The sequence below is a fragment of the Diceros bicornis genome, chromosome 20 (assembly GCF_020826845.1).
Source record: "Diceros bicornis minor isolate mBicDic1 chromosome 20, mDicBic1.mat.cur, whole genome shotgun sequence".
NCBI lineage: Eukaryota > Metazoa > Chordata > Mammalia > Perissodactyla > Rhinocerotidae > Diceros > Diceros bicornis.
In genome coordinates this window covers 23,870,391-23,887,415 of record NC_080759.1, presented here as the reverse complement: position 1 = coordinate 23,887,415, position 17,025 = coordinate 23,870,391, and the positions used below count along the sequence as shown (strand labels likewise).

At 47.0% G+C, this 17,025-nt stretch overlaps 1 protein-coding gene across 1 annotated transcript; it reads left to right on the top strand.

Annotated features, from left to right (window-relative positions):
• Positions 1 to 1,463: 1,463 nt before the first annotated feature.
• On the top strand, positions 1,464 to 12,626 carry ISL1 (ISL LIM homeobox 1). The gene is made up of 6 exons (XM_058564106.1): positions 1,464 to 1,713; positions 2,535 to 2,724; positions 5,402 to 5,661; positions 7,491 to 7,777; positions 9,004 to 9,171; positions 11,207 to 12,626. Exons 1-6 carry the CDS (start codon positions 1,686 to 1,688, stop codon positions 11,321 to 11,323), a joined length of 1,050 nt encoding a protein of 349 aa, XP_058420089.1. The 5' UTR covers positions 1,464 to 1,685; the 3' UTR covers positions 11,324 to 12,626.
• The last annotated feature ends 4,399 nt before the right edge of the window (positions 12,627 to 17,025 follow it).

Genomic DNA, 17,025 nt, shown 5'->3' with positions numbered 1-17,025 from the left:
GAGTTTTCTAACACACCGGGTTTTCTCGCGGCAACAAGACACCGAAATTAACCCTTCTACTGCTTGGGTTTGTGAGCCTTTTTAGATAAAATTGGCAGCCACATTAGATAAGGAATAGCTATTTAGAAGCTGTGGGAGCCGTGTGGGGGTTCTTCTTGGCCTCCCTGTGACTTTGTTTTTGGGAAACTGTGGAGATGACGAGAACATGTAAGAAATTATTGAAAAAGGTTACCGGCGAGTTGCAGCCAACATTCTTCTCTCTCCAGGTTGTTTCCCGAGAGAAAAATATCAGATAAACATACCCAGTGAAGTCAAAAAGATATTTCACTGTTCTTCTGTATTAGACCCCTCCCTATTCACACCCTTAGACTAATGCATTTTTAAAAATCTCTAGAGACATGGCGACTTGCCTTTATAATTATCAAAACACCGCCAACTAATTGCACACGTTTGCGTAAAAAAAAAAAAAAAAAGGCAGGAGACTAGCAGAGAGAGGAATTGGACAGGATACAGTCGCTTTACAAACTTTAAACTGCTGGAAAATCATTTCGCTCTTTGGCATCGGGTTGGTGCGCTGCCTAATTCTAGAGTTAACTACAAAGCAGACCTCGAGGGTCGGAAGGAGAGAGCGCAGTCCGCGGAGTCACCTTGATTTTACCTGTGCGGTTCCAACCTGACTCCCCGCTTAGGCAAGAAGCGCCCTTTTCCTCCCACCCTAGGTTTTTGGAGATCCGAGGTCGGGGGTAAGGGGGTAGCGGGATAGCAGTAGCGAACAATTCCTCCGGGTCTATTCATCCCATTCCCAGTACTTCTTTCCCGAGGCAGCTCCCAGCTCGCCAAGCGCAGCCAGTTCGGGAACTCACCCTCCCCGACAGCCAAGCCAGGCCAGGCCCGGAGCTGTGCGCCAAAGCACGAGACCAACCCGAGCCAAACGGCCTGTTCCAAGTCACCCCTTTTCCTAGAGCCCGGGAGGGACCTCGTCATCAGGAAGACCTACCCACCAGCCACTCGCCACCGGCGGCAGAAAAGTGAGCCCCGCGCGCAACACGGCCAGCCGGACTGCGGGGACCCCAGGAGCGCAGGGCGGAGGAGCAGCGCGACAAGAGGCGAGGGCGCTGGCGGCACGGCCGGGAAGGAGCGCGGGAGGGGGCAGGAGGAGAGGGAGGCCAAAAGCCAGAGCGGCCGGGCAGCCCGAGCATCGGGGAGAGCGGTCTGAGCCCCGAGCAAGTTGCCTCGGAAGCCCTAATCCGCTCCCGCGGGCTCGCCGAGCGGTCAGTGGCGCACGGCGGCGGCGAGGCTGAAATATGATAATCAGAACAGCTGCGCCGCGCGCCCCGCAGCCAATGGGCGCGGCGCTCGCCTGACGTCCCCGCGCGCTGCGTCAGACCAATGGCGATGGAGCTGAGTTGGAGCAGAGAAGTTTGAGTAAGAGATAAGGAAGAGAGGTGCCCGAGCCGCGCCGAGTCCGCCGCCGCCGCAGCGCCTCCGCCTCGCCAACTCCGCCGGCTTAAATTGGACTCCCCGATCCGCGAGGGCGCGGCGCAGCCGGGCAGCGGCTCTCTCAGCTTTGGCAATCCCAGGGGCCACTATTTCCCACTTAGCCACAGCTCCAGCATCCTCTCTGTGGGCTGTTCACCAACTGTACAACCACCATTTCACTGTGGACATTACTCCCTCTTACAGATATGGGAGACATGGGAGATCCACCAAAAAGTAAGAGGCTATTTTACCTTGTGGGGCTCGGTGTGCTGTTTTTGTGCGGGGGTCTCTCTCAGGCACGGGTGCCAAGGGCTCTTCAGAGTTGGAGTCATTGCCTGAAGAGAGAAAAGGTGGCTTATTCTTTTTGCCGCCACGCCTGCATGCTTGCTGTTGGTTCTGATCTTCGGGAAACTGATCTTACCTTGTGTTTGAATTCTCCTGTGTGCGCTCCAAAACCCTAGCCTCCTGGCACTAAGGGGTAGTTTCCTCCTCGGGAAGCCAGAGCTTTCGGAGAAGGTTATTCTGTTGCAAAGGTCTGCCTGCACATACAATACCCGGAGATCTGAATTAGCATTAGACTTGCAAAAGAGAACGAGTGACAACTGTATTGATGTCTGCTCTTGCTAACAATATCCAGTCCTGTGTGCTGTTTAAGAGCGTGCTTCATGGAAAATATAGACATCCCTGCGTTCACTTAACGCTTCTAGTCAAAACCTTTTCTTTGACTTGACTTATCCATAATCTTTCCCAATGATTATGGCAAAGAGGGAGGAGGGAGGAAAAAGAAATGCAAAATGAACGGGTTTGATTGCGTGCTACGCTTACAAATGTAGACTACTCAAATCGCATTTTACATATATTCCACCTCCTTTTTAAAATGAGTCAAGGTTTTGATGGCACACTTCAATTACTATTCCAAAGTGCAATACTCTTAAAAAAAAAAAGAAAAAAAAAAACCCTCCCAGAGTACGCCCTATAAGAGAACGACACTAAAAGTGTGTTTATCTCTGTAGGAAGTAAACGGTTAGTCAATCATGTATTTATTTTCATTTCAGAAAAACGTCTGATTTCCCTATGTGTTGGTTGCGGCAATCAAATTCACGATCAGTATATTCTGAGGGTTTCTCCGGATTTGGAATGGCATGCGGCATGTTTGAAATGTGCGGAGTGTAATCAGTATTTGGACGAGAGCTGTACGTGCTTTGTTAGAGATGGGAAAACCTACTGTAAAAGAGATTATATCAGGTACGCCATTTATACTGCTTCCTTAATTTTGTGAGATTTTCTCTGTCTCTTCCCACTGCTTATTTATTATTTGATGTGGCTTTGTCTTTTTGGGAAGTTTGCTTTAGTGGGGTCCAGCATGCAAAAGTTACCCTGTAAGTGTGTTACATAAATTAAACTATACTGTTCATTTCACCTTTTTAGGGGGAAGAGCCCCCACAAAACTCAGTAGTGGTTTTCCTAAATTGCATGGTATTGAAGCTTGTTTAATTGCTCTTGGAATTTGTGATGCTCAAATTATTTTCCTTTTCCACCCTCCTCCTTCCAAAACAAAACAAAATTTAAAGATGGATAAGTTGGAGTCTCAAAACTTTAAAAAAACAATAGGTTTGGTTTTCATTGTATCGTGCAGTTTTTTCTTTCTTTTTAGTTCAGTATTTTATTAATAACTTACAAATTCTTTGGAGATGTCAATGCAAGACCTGAGCATGTTTAGAGATGCGCTGAAGAACAAATAGAGGTATTGCCCCTTTTACTTTTAGGGTAAGAGCTCCTTCCTGGAAAATTTCAAAACCAACCCAAATATTCCCCGAAAAAAGGCCGGAAATTTAATCCTTTTAAATATTAACCCTTTGGTGACATCTGACTATCTTTTCTTTCTTATCTTATCTGAGCTGATGAATTAGACAGAGCAGATCAAATTGCCCATCATCTGTCTACGAACAATTGGTATATTTAGATAATTGAACAGCTTCCTTTCTCACATTAAAATCTGGTAACTGATAAAATGAGTGAATTGCCCATACTGAAAGACTAAAACCACATGAAGAACTTTCTGAGTTTTTTTTCTTTCAATTTATTCTGCATCTAAACTTCATGCTTTGCTAATCTCAAATTTTCTCTGACCTGTGTATATATACTATGTCAGAAACTTCATTTTCTGCCTTAGGAAGCCAGTAGAATTTCTAAAGGAAACTTTATTATTTTAGTAACAAACAGAAGTGATAATATCCTCACTGTTAGGTTAAATAATATCAAAATATTATATATATTTAAAATTTTTTTCCAGTGGCTATTAACAGTAATTAGTTTTTGTAAATCATAGAGTTTCTGGAGCTGTGAACTTATATTAAAGTTTAGTCAAAATTTAAGTATGCAGTCACAATTTTTTCCTGCTCACTTAGTGTCCAGCATTTTTTCTTATTTTAAAATCATGACGTAGAGAGAATAATCTTCATAGGTAAAACTGAACAATGCAAAAAAAAAGTTATTAATACTTTGGTGGAGGGGGAGAGTGGGAGGAAATAGAGGGAGGGGGAACTGGAGAAAGGGGGAGGGATTTTCCAAATTGTTTGGTCAGAGGCAAGGTAAAGTCTTCATCCTATGAAATGGAAGATCTCACATAGAGTAGGCGGAGGGAGGAAAAACTTGAATCTACCTTCTAACCTCTGACAAACGAGCTGGTTTCATTGTTTACTTGATTGGTGTGTGAACTCAAGATTCTGGAGGGGGAGCTCACTTCAAACCTCCAGGAGTATCTTTACTTCTGTGGAGATAGTGTTTTGCTCAACTGCATACAGACCTGCATGTGCCTAATTCTGGATACATGTTTGCAGGAGCCAATCGCTTTTACCTTGTCCTCTCCACTCTCTCTCAGCTGTGTGTGTGTTGTGTGTGTGTTCCTTTGAAATCCTGTAGTTGTAAAAGCTGAACAGAGAGACCATTTAGATTTCCGAATGCCTTTCTCCCCTTGGGGGAGCGAGCTGCTCCCCTTCCCCCCTTTGTGTGGATCTTTCCTTCTCTTCCATTCTCTCTGTTTGTAGGAATGCCCTCGCTTCTGTTATTACTGACACATGGAGAGGGGGCCAGGGCAGTACCACCTAGGCGGAACCTACAAGGATTGTCCCTTGGTAAGGAAAGGTCAGCGAGGAAGACCTTAGAAGTGGGTCTTTCCATTTTTCTGGCGGGTCATGGCTCTCAAGCAAAGTGAAATAGAGGTAGATGCTTCAGCAACTTGAAAAAGATTGAGGGAGCAGAAGCAGATTTTTAAAATAACAAACGGAAGAATGGAAAGGAAACTTTCTGTTAACGTTGTTGCCTGAGGAAAAAATCCTTAGGGGAAAATTGCAACGTGCCTGTGGTGCAGAAAGGGATCTGGAAACCCTCAGAGGTTTCATTTTGTTATTCTGCTTGTGCATTTGTGTGTGTTTGCAAACCGAGTGGAGTGACAATCTCACTCCTCAACCTCTTTTTCTCTTGGAAAGAGGAGTTTTTGTTGCAGTTTTAGAGACATTTCTAGCAGCAGAAATTGGAGGCTAGAGAGGAGAAAGTGTGGGACCAGTGGCTACTAGAGTCCCCTTGGACGCCCTCCTGCCAGAAGCTGCAAGGGCCACCCTGGGACTGGTCGCTGCAACCGCGGCCCAGGTTTCAAACACATCAAACATTTTTTTCTTGGTACCGACCGAGACATAGAGGTTCATAGGAAAGGAAAAGGGAGTAAAAGAAAGGGAGAGGGAGGAGAGAGAGAAATCGAATCATTTCTATCCTCCCACTGCCAGCGAGTCTGCTAATGCTGACTTCAGTGTCTCAGGGCGTTGTGGCCGGCGTCGCTGGCAATCTTGGGCCAGGGCAGTGCCCGCCTGAAGTGACCCCTTGTCCCTGTGCTTCTCTCCCGGCCCCGGGCTCGGCCCCCGCGCAGGTTGTACGGGATCAAATGCGCCAAATGCAGCATCGGCTTCAGCAAGAACGACTTCGTGATGCGCGCCCGCTCCAAGGTGTACCACATCGAGTGTTTCCGCTGCGTGGCCTGCAGCCGCCAGCTCATCCCGGGGGACGAGTTCGCGCTGCGGGAGGACGGGCTCTTCTGCCGCGCCGACCACGACGTGGTGGAGAGGGCCAGCCTGGGGGCCGGCGACCCGCTGAGCCCCTTGCACCCGGCGCGGCCGCTGCAGATGGCAGGTACTCCTTGGCCCGGAGGGAGGCGCGGCTCGCCCGGCTCGGGGAGGCAGGCGCCGGGCTAGGCCAGCGCCGCCCCTGCCAGCGCGCCGGCGGCCGCAGCAACCCTGGGAGCCACAGTGCGGTCGCTGCGACAGCGGCGGCGGCCGGCAGTCAGATGAAGTGTTCTGGGTGCAGTTTGCACTGTGCTTCCCTCTTTTGCAGCAAAGTTTAATGCACTCGCTGTGCCCTTGACTCCTCCAGCACACCTACACGTCTGTGTGTCTATATATGGGTACACGTGAATGTACACCACTTGTGCACACCTGTATACACACGCCCAAACAGTACTTTCAGTTCACCTTGGCCTCCAAACCGTGGCTTTCTGAAAACGGGCTTCAGCTCCCCGCCAGGTAGTCTCCCTAGGGGTGGAGCTCTAGGCCCTTGGAGCTTCCTCCTTTAACCCAATGAAGGAAGCTTAGGTGGCCTTAAGTCATTTGGCCTCTCAAATCCTTTTTCCTTGCGAACTGCCCCACACTCCAAAACATTTTTAAAATTTATTTTTATCCTTTTGTGAGAGAATGGACCTGAAAAGATACAGTCTTAACTGCAGGCCGTTGCACAGAGCTGTAATTTAAAACTGTCAACAAGCTGATCTGCAGTAATTGCCTTTTAAAGGGAGCCTGCCTCTTTAAACCATTCATTCTACGTGATTTGGTGACAATTTCATCTTAGGGCCTGTCGTTGTAACACTAAATTGACCCCATAGGTGTTGACTTGACCCTAGGGGGTCCTGGAAGGTGCAGAATTTGTACCATACCTTTCAGAGGGCCCTTTCCCAGGAAGGAGAGTAGAAACAGAGCAAGGTTGGCCAGGAGGAGGGCCTGGGTAAGAAGGCAGACAATGTTTCCAAACCTGCCTTCTGGTCATAGATTGGCCCCGGTGCGTTTTTGAAGTATCAATTGTCACTAAACACTGGCAGTGAGAAAACTACAGCTCTCCCCCGTCTGCTTCCTGGCAGCTCTCAGAATTCTGTCCTGGGGGATGTGTGACTAGTTTGCACTGCGGCAAAGCCAGAGGTGGCAAATTCTGTTCCGTGCAACCTGTGCTCTGTTGTGAGGAAACACAGAAGAGGCCGGAATATTCGGAGGGAATCAGGAGACAGAACACTTCCCAGCTGGCGTTTATCTGGAGCCCAGGCAGCTCAACAGTTTCGGTTTTCCTTTGCTTGGTGTCAGCTCATCTCAGGAGTATCTAGGTAGATTTAGTACTAAGAAAGGTCGAGGACTGGAGAGATGGCCGAAATACCGAATTTCTTTAGCCCTTGGACATGACTGTCCTCTCAGGACTGAAGTTCAAGGCTTTCTGGCAGAATCCTCCTCGGGCTTTGTGTTGCAGATATCCCCGCTGGTGTAGTGTCTCTGGCCGTCACTGGGGTGTTCTGCCTCTCCTTCCCTAGTACCGTCTGTGGCCTTCACCCCAGAGCCTGGAGGTGGGGGGTACTCGGGGTAACCTGGGCCCAGTCTGGGTACGAGGAAAGGAGAGGAGGGAGGAGAAATGAGGTTGAAAGATGCCGCCCTTGCTGCGAGCCGGGGGGCAGACCCTGAGACGTGCGCCCCTTTGCTTAGGCTGTGTTGACACGAGCAGGGGCGGAGGCTGGGTTCCGGGCCCGGATTACTCAGCATTGACCTCTGAGATTAGAGAGCGAGATATTATTCTCCCTTTCGCTCCCCTCAGCCCCACCTCTGCCGCCCTGCTTTGTCTCTTGAGGCTGCAAAGCCCTGGCCGTCGTCCGGGAGGGCGCGGGCGGGCGAGGGGACCGGCCAGCGCTCACGGCGCCCCTTGCCCCGCAGCCGAGCCCATCTCCGCCCGGCAGCCGGCCCTGCGGCCCCACGTCCACAAGCAGCCCGAGAAGACCACCCGCGTGCGGACTGTGCTGAACGAGAAGCAGCTGCACACCTTGCGGACCTGCTACGCCGCCAACCCCCGGCCCGACGCGCTCATGAAGGAGCAACTGGTGGAGATGACCGGGCTCAGCCCCCGCGTCATCCGAGTCTGGTTTCAAAACAAGCGGTGCAAGGACAAGAAGCGGAGCATCATGATGAAGCAGCTCCAGCAGCAGCAGCCCAATGACAAAACTGTGAGTGGCCCTGGGGCCGGGCAGGGGACGCGAGGGGAAAGCAGAGGAGGCCCGCGGTTTCCATCCTGCTCCGGAGCAGGAGCCCGGAGGCGACCCTTCACCCCACCCCCCCGGGAGAGGCAACCGGCGCCGGGCCGCCCGCGGGGACCGGGTGGTCCGGAGGCGCCTGTTGCAGGTTGGAGCCCGCGTGGGTGGGCTCCTGACCTTCAACCTCGCCCCCACCCCGGAAGCGGAAGGACGCGGCGCCCCCTGTGTGGGCAGGCGGCCGCGAGGCCTGGCCCTGGTTATGCCAAGTTCACGTCGATAGTTCCCCACGCACCAGAGAGGAGGGAGGGACAAGTCCCTGATTTCCTTATCTAATCCAGGGGTTCGGTGGGTGGTCACCCTGGGAGCCCCCTGGGCTCGCCCCGACACTTGGCGAGGCGTGCACAGCGCCTTCAGGCCGGGGAGGTCCCTGCCAAACGGGGCACCCTCAGCTCGAGGTCAAGCCCAGGCCCCGGAGACGCCAGGGCCCCGGGAACTACTATCCGCCGTCATCCCAGGCCCGCGGCAGCACCCACACCGCAGGCCTCCTGGTTAAGTTAAGCTGAAGAGTTTCCTTTGGTGGTTTTTTTTTTTTTTTTCTGTTTTTACTGCTTCGGCCTTATTTTTAAATGCCGTAAAACCCGCTGCCATTAAACTTGGCAGGCCCGGCAAGCCTGGGCCAGGGCACTTTCTAAGTTGGTTAGTGCATAATAGCACAATAGCCTCCAGACCCAAACGCTTCTGGGTGGGGTGGGGGTTGGCTCTGCGGGGAGAACTGCCTGGAGAAAATCTAACCAAAAATCTCCCTAGCTGAAACTGCCCGGAAAACCACGGTGTCTAGAGGCTGAAGGGAGGCCTGCCCTGCCTAGCTTTCTGCTTCTGGGATGCTATGGCCTGGGAAGGCACACGGGAGGAATTGGGATGAGCGGTGAATGTATGGGGAAAGAAGAAAGTCGTAGTAGTATTTGGTTTAATAAGCTCCAAGCTGATGTAACAGTCCAGCCCACAGAAGCAGAAAAACAAAACACAAAAAAACAACGCTGAACTCGGGCTAACATCCATACGTGCAGCAGATTAAGTGAGTCAATAAAGGCCGCTATATAGATAAGATAATACCAGGGTATATTTGCTTAGCCTGTGCAGACAATGGAGGGAGGGAGTTTGCTCATTAACATGTTGGGATTGGGGGGGCCTATTCACAGAATATCCAGGGGATGACAGGAACTCCCATGGTGGCTGCCAGTCCAGAGAGACACGACGGTGGCTTACAGGCAAACCCAGTGGAGGTGCAAAGTTACCAGCCGCCTTGGAAAGTACTGAGTGACTTCGCCTTGCAGAGTGACATAGATCAGCCTGCTTTTCAGCAACTGGTAAGTGTCAGCTCCCAGAGTGAGGAGGCTGAATCTCCAAGAGAAAGGAGATTCTGGTTTAACTGTCACACAAGGAAAGATTCAGCCTGGAGAGTGCCTCCCTGGCTTCGGGGTTGGGGAGGGATGAAGGAGGTGTGAGGAGGAGGAGACAAGCAAGCAAGGAAAACAAACCTCTTGTGAGTGTTTTCTATGCGAGTTCATAATTTGACCAAATAGGTTGAATTTTCTATCATTCAGGCCTGCCTTGAGGGATTAACTTCAAGATGCCTAAGTAAACAGACATGCACGGGAGGGTGTACAGGGTTGCAAAATCATACGTCTTAGACTTTTAGAGTTGGAAGGGACTTTAGAGATCACCTTGGCATTTTGATCAGCAATTAGTAAATTTACTCCCTCAGCTCCTAGAGAATGGTATATTTAAGGACCTAAGTCAAGGTGATTGTAATAATAATCAGTGTTGTAATACATAATCAAAGTTATTATCAGTGGGCAGCAGGCACCTGTCTGGGTACAGTTTTCAAATATATCAGTAAAGAGTTCAGTTATTCAAAGATATGACTGATACTTTTTGTTACTATATCCCTTTCTGGGACTATCTTAATCTAAAATGTACAACTGCTTAAACATTTTTAAGTGTATGAGTTTGGATGTCAGATGCAGTCACATACTGTGGGACATGTATAGCAAAAGGAACAGGAGTTCCACCAATCAGAGAGATAATGTGTAAAAACCTGTTTTAGCATTAATATGTTTTATACATCCAGAGAAGAGAAATTAACTCACCTTTCACCTACAAAAGGCATAAGGGTCAAGATAAATAAGATTATTAAATGTATGTCCTTTGTGATATGGTATATGTACATATATGACTTTTTCTTAAATAGTAAACAGCCTATAGAACCTTGCTCTGTAAAACAAAATCTACCCTAAAAACTTGTTCCTTTCTTTGAAAATAAGGCTTTAGTTGAGGTTAGCTTTTTACCCTCACATTTACCTGGAGGGCATTTTCTTTCTCTGTGGCAACTGTTAGGTAATAGGCCAGAAGCACTGGTTAAAAGGGGTTGGCCCAGGTTTATGTTTGTAAGTGGGCCATCCTAGAGGCTCGGCAAATTTGAGAAGTCCCTTGACCTCACAGCGGGAAAGTTTAATAGGGTAGAAGGGAAGGTAGACTCTGGAATTAGGAAAAAGAACTTATTTTAAAGTCAGATTAATCTTATGAGTTATTTGAGCGAAACCTGGATCATAGAAGGCAGGTAAGGGGAGGGTTTAGGGCAGCCATGTGTTTGCACCTTCTGAAACTTTAGTGTCAGATGAGAGCAGTGGAAGGGAATTCAAGGCAGGAGGCAGGGGATGGGGGCAGGGTGGAGAGGGAGGTTTACAGCAGCAACACAATACTTTCGGCTTAAAAGAAGGAGCCAGATATTTATAATGCAATGACCTTATAACATATGAGTCTCCTCTCAGAAGAGCCCGATTTAAAGAGAGAGAGAAAGACAGAGAAAGGCCAAAAGGCAGCAGGACCAACAACAAAGAAGCAAGCCCACTCTGTGAACCCTCTGAGGAGTTAATCGTTGTTCTGTGGAGCCTCCTCTGAATCTCCCGTCACACGATCTGAGTGTGTGTTATGGATTTTCCAACTCAAGAAGAGAGGCTTTGATGCCTAGAGACTGAGAACTCACCTGCTCCCAGGGCAACATGTAGCCAGCAGGATAATTTTATTTCGAGCATGCATGGTAGAGTTGCAGTGCCATTTTACAGTGGGAAACACATTTGTTCTTAAATAATTTAATGCAACATAATGTTGGGAATTCAGTTGCAGTTAAAACAGAGATCTCTTGGAAGATGGGAAAGCGAGAGGATTTCTTTTCACGTTCTTTTCCTTGTAGGCTTTCTAAAATTCAATTATATGTGCAGATATCTCTATCTACATATCTATCTACACACACACTTGTACGTACATACGTATGACGAGTGTACAATCCTTTTATGAATACGATCACAGCCTCCTTTATTCATTTCTCAACCTTCTATGCAGGTCAATTTTTCAGAAGGAGGACCGGGCTCTAATTCCACTGGCAGTGAAGTGGCATCGATGTCCTCTCAGCTCCCAGATACACCTAACAGCATGGTAGCCAGTCCTATTGAGGCATGAGGAGAGGAACATTCATTCAGATGTATTTTTTTCCCTGTTGGAGAAAGTGGGAAATTATAATGTTGAACTCCGAAACAAAAGTATTTAACGACCCAGTCAATGAAAACTGAATCGAGAAATAAATGCTCCATGAAATGCACGAAGTCTGTTTTAATGACAAGGTGATATGGTAGCAACACTGTGAAGACAATCATGGGATTTTACTAGAATTAAACAACAAACAAAACCCAAACCCAACATACGCTATCCAATGACCTTAGGAGTACTGAAAAAAGGAAAAAAAAAAGACGTTTTTAAAACGTAGAGGATTTATATTCAAGGATCTCAAAAAAAGCGTTTTCATTTCACTGCACATCTAGAGAAAAGCAGAAATAGAGATTTTCTAGTCCATCCTATTCTGAATGGTGCTGTTTCTATATTGGTCATTGCCCTGCCAAACAGGAGCTCCAGCAAATGAGCAGGAAGAGAAAAACTGGCCTCGGCTGAAAGAGTCCTCTCAGGAAGGCGGAGCTGCGTTGGTTCGCGATGTTTTTAGTTGACTTTAACAAGGGGTTAATTGAAATCCTGGGTCTCTTAGCATGTCCTGTAGCTGGTTTCTTTTTTACTTTCGCCCCTCCCCCCCCATTTTTTTTGAGATCCATCCTCTATCAAGAAGTCTGAAGCGACTTTAAAGGTTTTTGAATTCAGATTTAAAAACCATCTTATAAAGCATTGCAACAAGGTTACCTCTATTTTGCCACAAGCGTCTCGGGATTGTGTTTGACTTGTGTCTGTCCAAGAACTTTTCCCCCAAAGATGTGTATAGTTATTGGTTAAAATGACTGTTTTCTCTCTCTCTGGAAATAAAGAGGAAAAAAAGGAAACTTTTTTTTTGTTTGCTCTTGCATTGCAAAAATTATAAAGTAATTTATTATTTATTGTCAGAAGACTTGCCACTTTTCATGTCATTTGACATTTTTTGTTTGCTGAAGTAAAAAAAAAGATAAAGGTTGTACCGTGGTCTTTGAATTATATGTCTAATTCTATGTGTTTTGTCTTTTTTCTTAAATATTATGTGAAATCAAAGCGCCATATGTAGAATTATATCTTCAGGACTATTTCACTAATAAACATTTGGCATAGATAAATAAATAAACGCAATGATTCAGGGTCCCTCTTTTATATGTTTATGAGTAAGCCGTTAAAATGTCTGAAATTAAGGACTGCATGTGAATTGGGGTAAACTGACATACAATAGGTGTGATATTTTATTGCAAATACTTAAAGTTGAGCTTGCAAGTTTGCATTTCAGTAGCTGGATCAAAACTGGTTGAAAGCTTTTAGTTCTCAGCTGTGATGATGTTACTGGTTTTTTGAAATGAGATGCTGTCCTCTGTCCTGCACCCACCTTTGCTTCCTCCTCTTTTCTTGCCCTACTCCCCCTACCTCACCCAAAATAGGAAGAGGGTCCAGCTTAAAATGAGTTTTGATTCCGAGTCACTATTTTATTTTCTTAGAGTAAGTGCTTTATACCAAAGTCTCCTGCTTAGGATTGTTGAAATGACCCATATTTCAAGTATAAGCTCCTGCTAAAAGAGAGGCTTTCTGCCTAGTCAGTGAGGTATGACCATTATTTACCAGTGGCGGCTGTCAGCCGATTGAGAAATGCTGCTTTATTTGCGCAGGAAGAACAGGCCGAGAGAGGAGAGAGTTTCTCAGCAATTCCCAGACCAGTCAGTGTGTGTCTTTTCTTGCCTCTCCCCCCATCCCTGCCCCCAACTTGTTTCTTACCCTCCTCCTTGTCTCCTTCTCCCCCAACTCCAATTCCAAAACCTTTGGAAGGGTGACTGGCTGGGGTGGAGAACCGCGGCGGAGGCTCCGTTGGGGACCCATCCTTTATGGGATGGGGGCCGGGTCGCGTGCTCTGCAGGCCCCCATCGGTGGGGTCGCAGTTACGTGCACGTGCCCTCTAACACCTTTTCCCCCTTCTGACATTTAGCAATAGTTCCTGTGCGGGAGCTAGAACCCAGGGATAGATAAATGGCCCTACCCGAAATCAGGCTTATCGGTGCTTCTTCGTTTGCGGGTGTAGAGTTAGGATTTGCGGCTCCACCCTGTCCGCTCTCCTTCCTCCTCCCCCCCCCGCCCCCCCGGATGATACTTTGACTCTTTAGAAACTGGATTCCTTTGTAAGCGCGAGTGTAATGCCGTTCTAAATATCTGACAACTCAATAAATATGAACGCTAACGTACCCTAATCGTGTGTCTTGTGGCGTGTGCCCCTTCGGACCCCTGACCGGGAGCAGGGCGGAGGCTGGGCTGGAGACGGAGACCGGGCGAGCCCCGCGGCTTACCAGCTCTCAAGTCGCTTTCACCCTCTCCAAACCTGCCGCAAGTCGGGAAACGAGCCTCAATTAGGCTTTTGTTTGGCATCGTTCTACATAACGGGTTAATTACAGGCTCTAACGTGGGGGCAGAGAGAAAACAAACTTTGCATTGAAAATGTTACAGTGCATTAGACATGCCCGTTGATTACTTTGATTGTTGTGTCTAATTCTTGACAGAGGGGTAATAATTTGGCCGGCGGTAATAATGGCTTGTAGTCGTCTGTTGAGAAAAACAGGAGTTATGTCTTAACTTACACGGCTCTTCTCCGGGAAAGGCTTCTCCCCTCCCCCTTTTCTCTCCTGTCTCTCTCCTCTAATCTCTTTCTCTGGACTTGACTCTTTTAGCTTCCCATTTAATATTTCTATTTGTCTGCCTTTTCAGTTTTACTTTTTCCTCACCATCATACCGGGATGGCTGATTAATAAGTGCAAGGATGGCAGGTCCAACGTGAATATTGGTGTCAGGAGTGCAGTTACTGATCGCCCACGCCTTGGTTTGGAAACCATTAAATCCCCTTCCTCAGTCATAGCCTCTGGTGGCCTCTTGAGAATGTTAGGACCTAGAGATGGAAAAAACTTCATTTGGGTTTTGAAGGCAATGGAGGAACTTAGGTGAGGCACACATCTTTGTGATGCTTTTTTATCCTGACATTTATTTCTAAGATTAGGAGTATGGAGGGGGCTGAGGGAGGAGATGATGTTTTACATATATAGATGTCAGTCTATTCTGAAGTCCACAGCTTAAATTTAAGTACAGTAATTTGGGAGGGGAGTGATGAACCATTTGGTTTCACTTGCTAGATTCGGGATATTTGTTGCCTGATGGCTGAGAATGCATTGATGGGTGGATAGCATTCTAGTTCTTGTATTATTCATATGAAAGGTGTGTTCCCTTCTAGACTCCTCAGCGTGTGCTCTAAAATGTGTAGCTGAAATGTCTTCTTGTTTGCAAACCATCTCTTGCACATACTCTCCTTTCCCCTGCACACCTCTGGAGACTGAGTTTTGAGCTGTGCTCTAATGAAATTCCTCCTGTTTGCTATTATCTTTGATCCTCCCTCCCTTATTACTCTGACTTCTTCCTTCTGGACATTATGACTCATTTCCTCCAGCTTCTGCGAGCTAAAATTTAATGCAACTAAAAACATCTAGGACGCTCTCCTTAAATCAGGGAATCCTTATCAATATCTATAGTTTAAAGACAGAATTTCTTTTCTCTATTGTTTCAGAGCAATGACATCTTCTATTTCAGTCTAATACCTCTCTCTTTCCCTTTCATCAAATGGACCTAGTTTTCTTACCATTAAAAAGAGTTCCTTTCTAAGAATCATATTTGAAGAGATTTATTTCTTCATTGAAATAACATTTCTGGTTATTTGAGATTCTTTGTGGGTGTACCCACTTAACCAATTCACAGTTTTTTGGAATTCAAGATTAAATAGATGATTTTGTGATGCTCTGCTGCTATTCACCCTGATCAACTTGTTAAACTCATATATTGACCTCTTCTTTTGGTCTGTCTCACCTTTTGATTACCAGCCAAAAGGAGAATGTGCTTTTAAGGAACCTAGAAATACTTTGCATTTCCCCCGCACCTTGAATTTTTAAGCCATAAGATCGTTCTCATTGAAATATCTCTTGTAAGTCCCATGTGGATTTACTTAGCCTTTTCCTTTTTCTTAAAAAAGAAGAAAAAAAAAGTTAAAACTTGGTCAAACCACCAGAAGAGCTCAGTTTGGATGGAACCCAGCCAGTTTGGGTTTTTAGTCTCACCACTAATACAAGTAAACTATCTAAGCAGAAAGTACTTATTTTCTTATTTGTAAAGTTCGGTTTAGTCAATTTTCGTAAAGGAGATTTATAATCTAAATTATACTTGAGTTCTATTCATTAAGGACTATTTACTTCCTCTCTGCTAATCAACAATTAAAGATTAGTCACAACAAGGCAAGTCAAGATTTCTTTGGGGGCACTGGGAGACAGGTAAGGATTTTTTTTGTGCCTTTATTTAAAAAGTGTTACTTTGGAAAATAGCCCCAAATCTTGACTTCTCGTTGAGCATTTAAAATAAAAACAATTAACTTGTACAGTGTGAGTCAGTGTTTTTAAACAAAAATGCAAGTAGTTAATTCAGGGCGCTGGCAGCCGATTCTGTTTACTGATCTTTTCTGATTGTTGTTTTCTTGATAACCGAGCAAGCCACTGAATGGCTGTTTGAGCCCAGGCGCCACAAACATAAACTTCACAGCTTACACTGTCCCAAGTCGTGATGGAGGATCTCTCCACACCTCCCGGAGACTTCTGAAGTGTAGACAGAGAAGTTGGTTCACAGGGAGCAAAGGAGGGGGAGGGGCGGGAGGGAAGGCTGCTGAGTGTTTGCTGTGAGCATTGTTACTGTCACATCCTTTAATTTTTATGGCGCTTAAGCTATTGGCTCCGAGAAGCCAGTTTCTGTGCCTTGGACAAGCCGGTCTCTCCCCAGTGCTGAACTTAAGACTACTTGATTCTTTTTACTTTTTAAAATTTATTTTGCCAATCTTTCTGCTTAATTATCCCTTTGCAAAAGCGCTCAGCAAAGATAAGCAAAACGTTCTAAAAAGAAAATCTTTTTTTTTCCCCCAAAGGAGACGCCTAGATTTGGGGGAAAAGATATGGGTTAAGATTGCTTTTCGCCAGGTGGGGAGAAAAGGCACACTGACGTGCCCTTTACGACAGCCCAATGGAAGATTCCACTTAGCTGTCTCCTCGACTGGGATCCTCTTTCCGCTCCCTTGATCAAAAAGTTTGTGTTCATTTCAGGGTGGTAGTATTTGTGGATTTCATTGAGTTGGCTACATATTTTTGCTGGTGGTCTTCCGAGTGGTTCTGCCCTCTGGTGCGTTTCCCATGTCCAGCAGGCAGGGCAGCGCCTGCCTGCACTCAGGTTTGTTGGGGGGGCTGCTAGGAATGGGGGACCCCACACTGGTCTAACCAGCCCCGCGACTCCCGCGGGCAAGTCAGCCCTTGATCCTTGAAGAAGGGACAATCGTGGTCCAGGAGAGGAAAAAAGGGTGTTGCTGGGCCCTTCTCTTTCAGGAGTTGATCAGGTTGGCAGATCTGGAGGGCTAATCCAAACAAGGCGCTTGACTTGTGAGGTCGCGAGTCTAGACAGAGCTGGTGGCTCGGCGGCTCCTTATCTTTCCCTGGAATCAGCCGAAGAGGCGCTCCCCGGCCCACTGCGCTCGGCTCACCCTTGCCGGAGCCACCGCACGGCGCAGACGGCACAACAAACACAGCACCTGAGGCTTTACAGCTCGCTTTATTGTTTAATGGGGAATGCTGCAAAACAGTCATTTG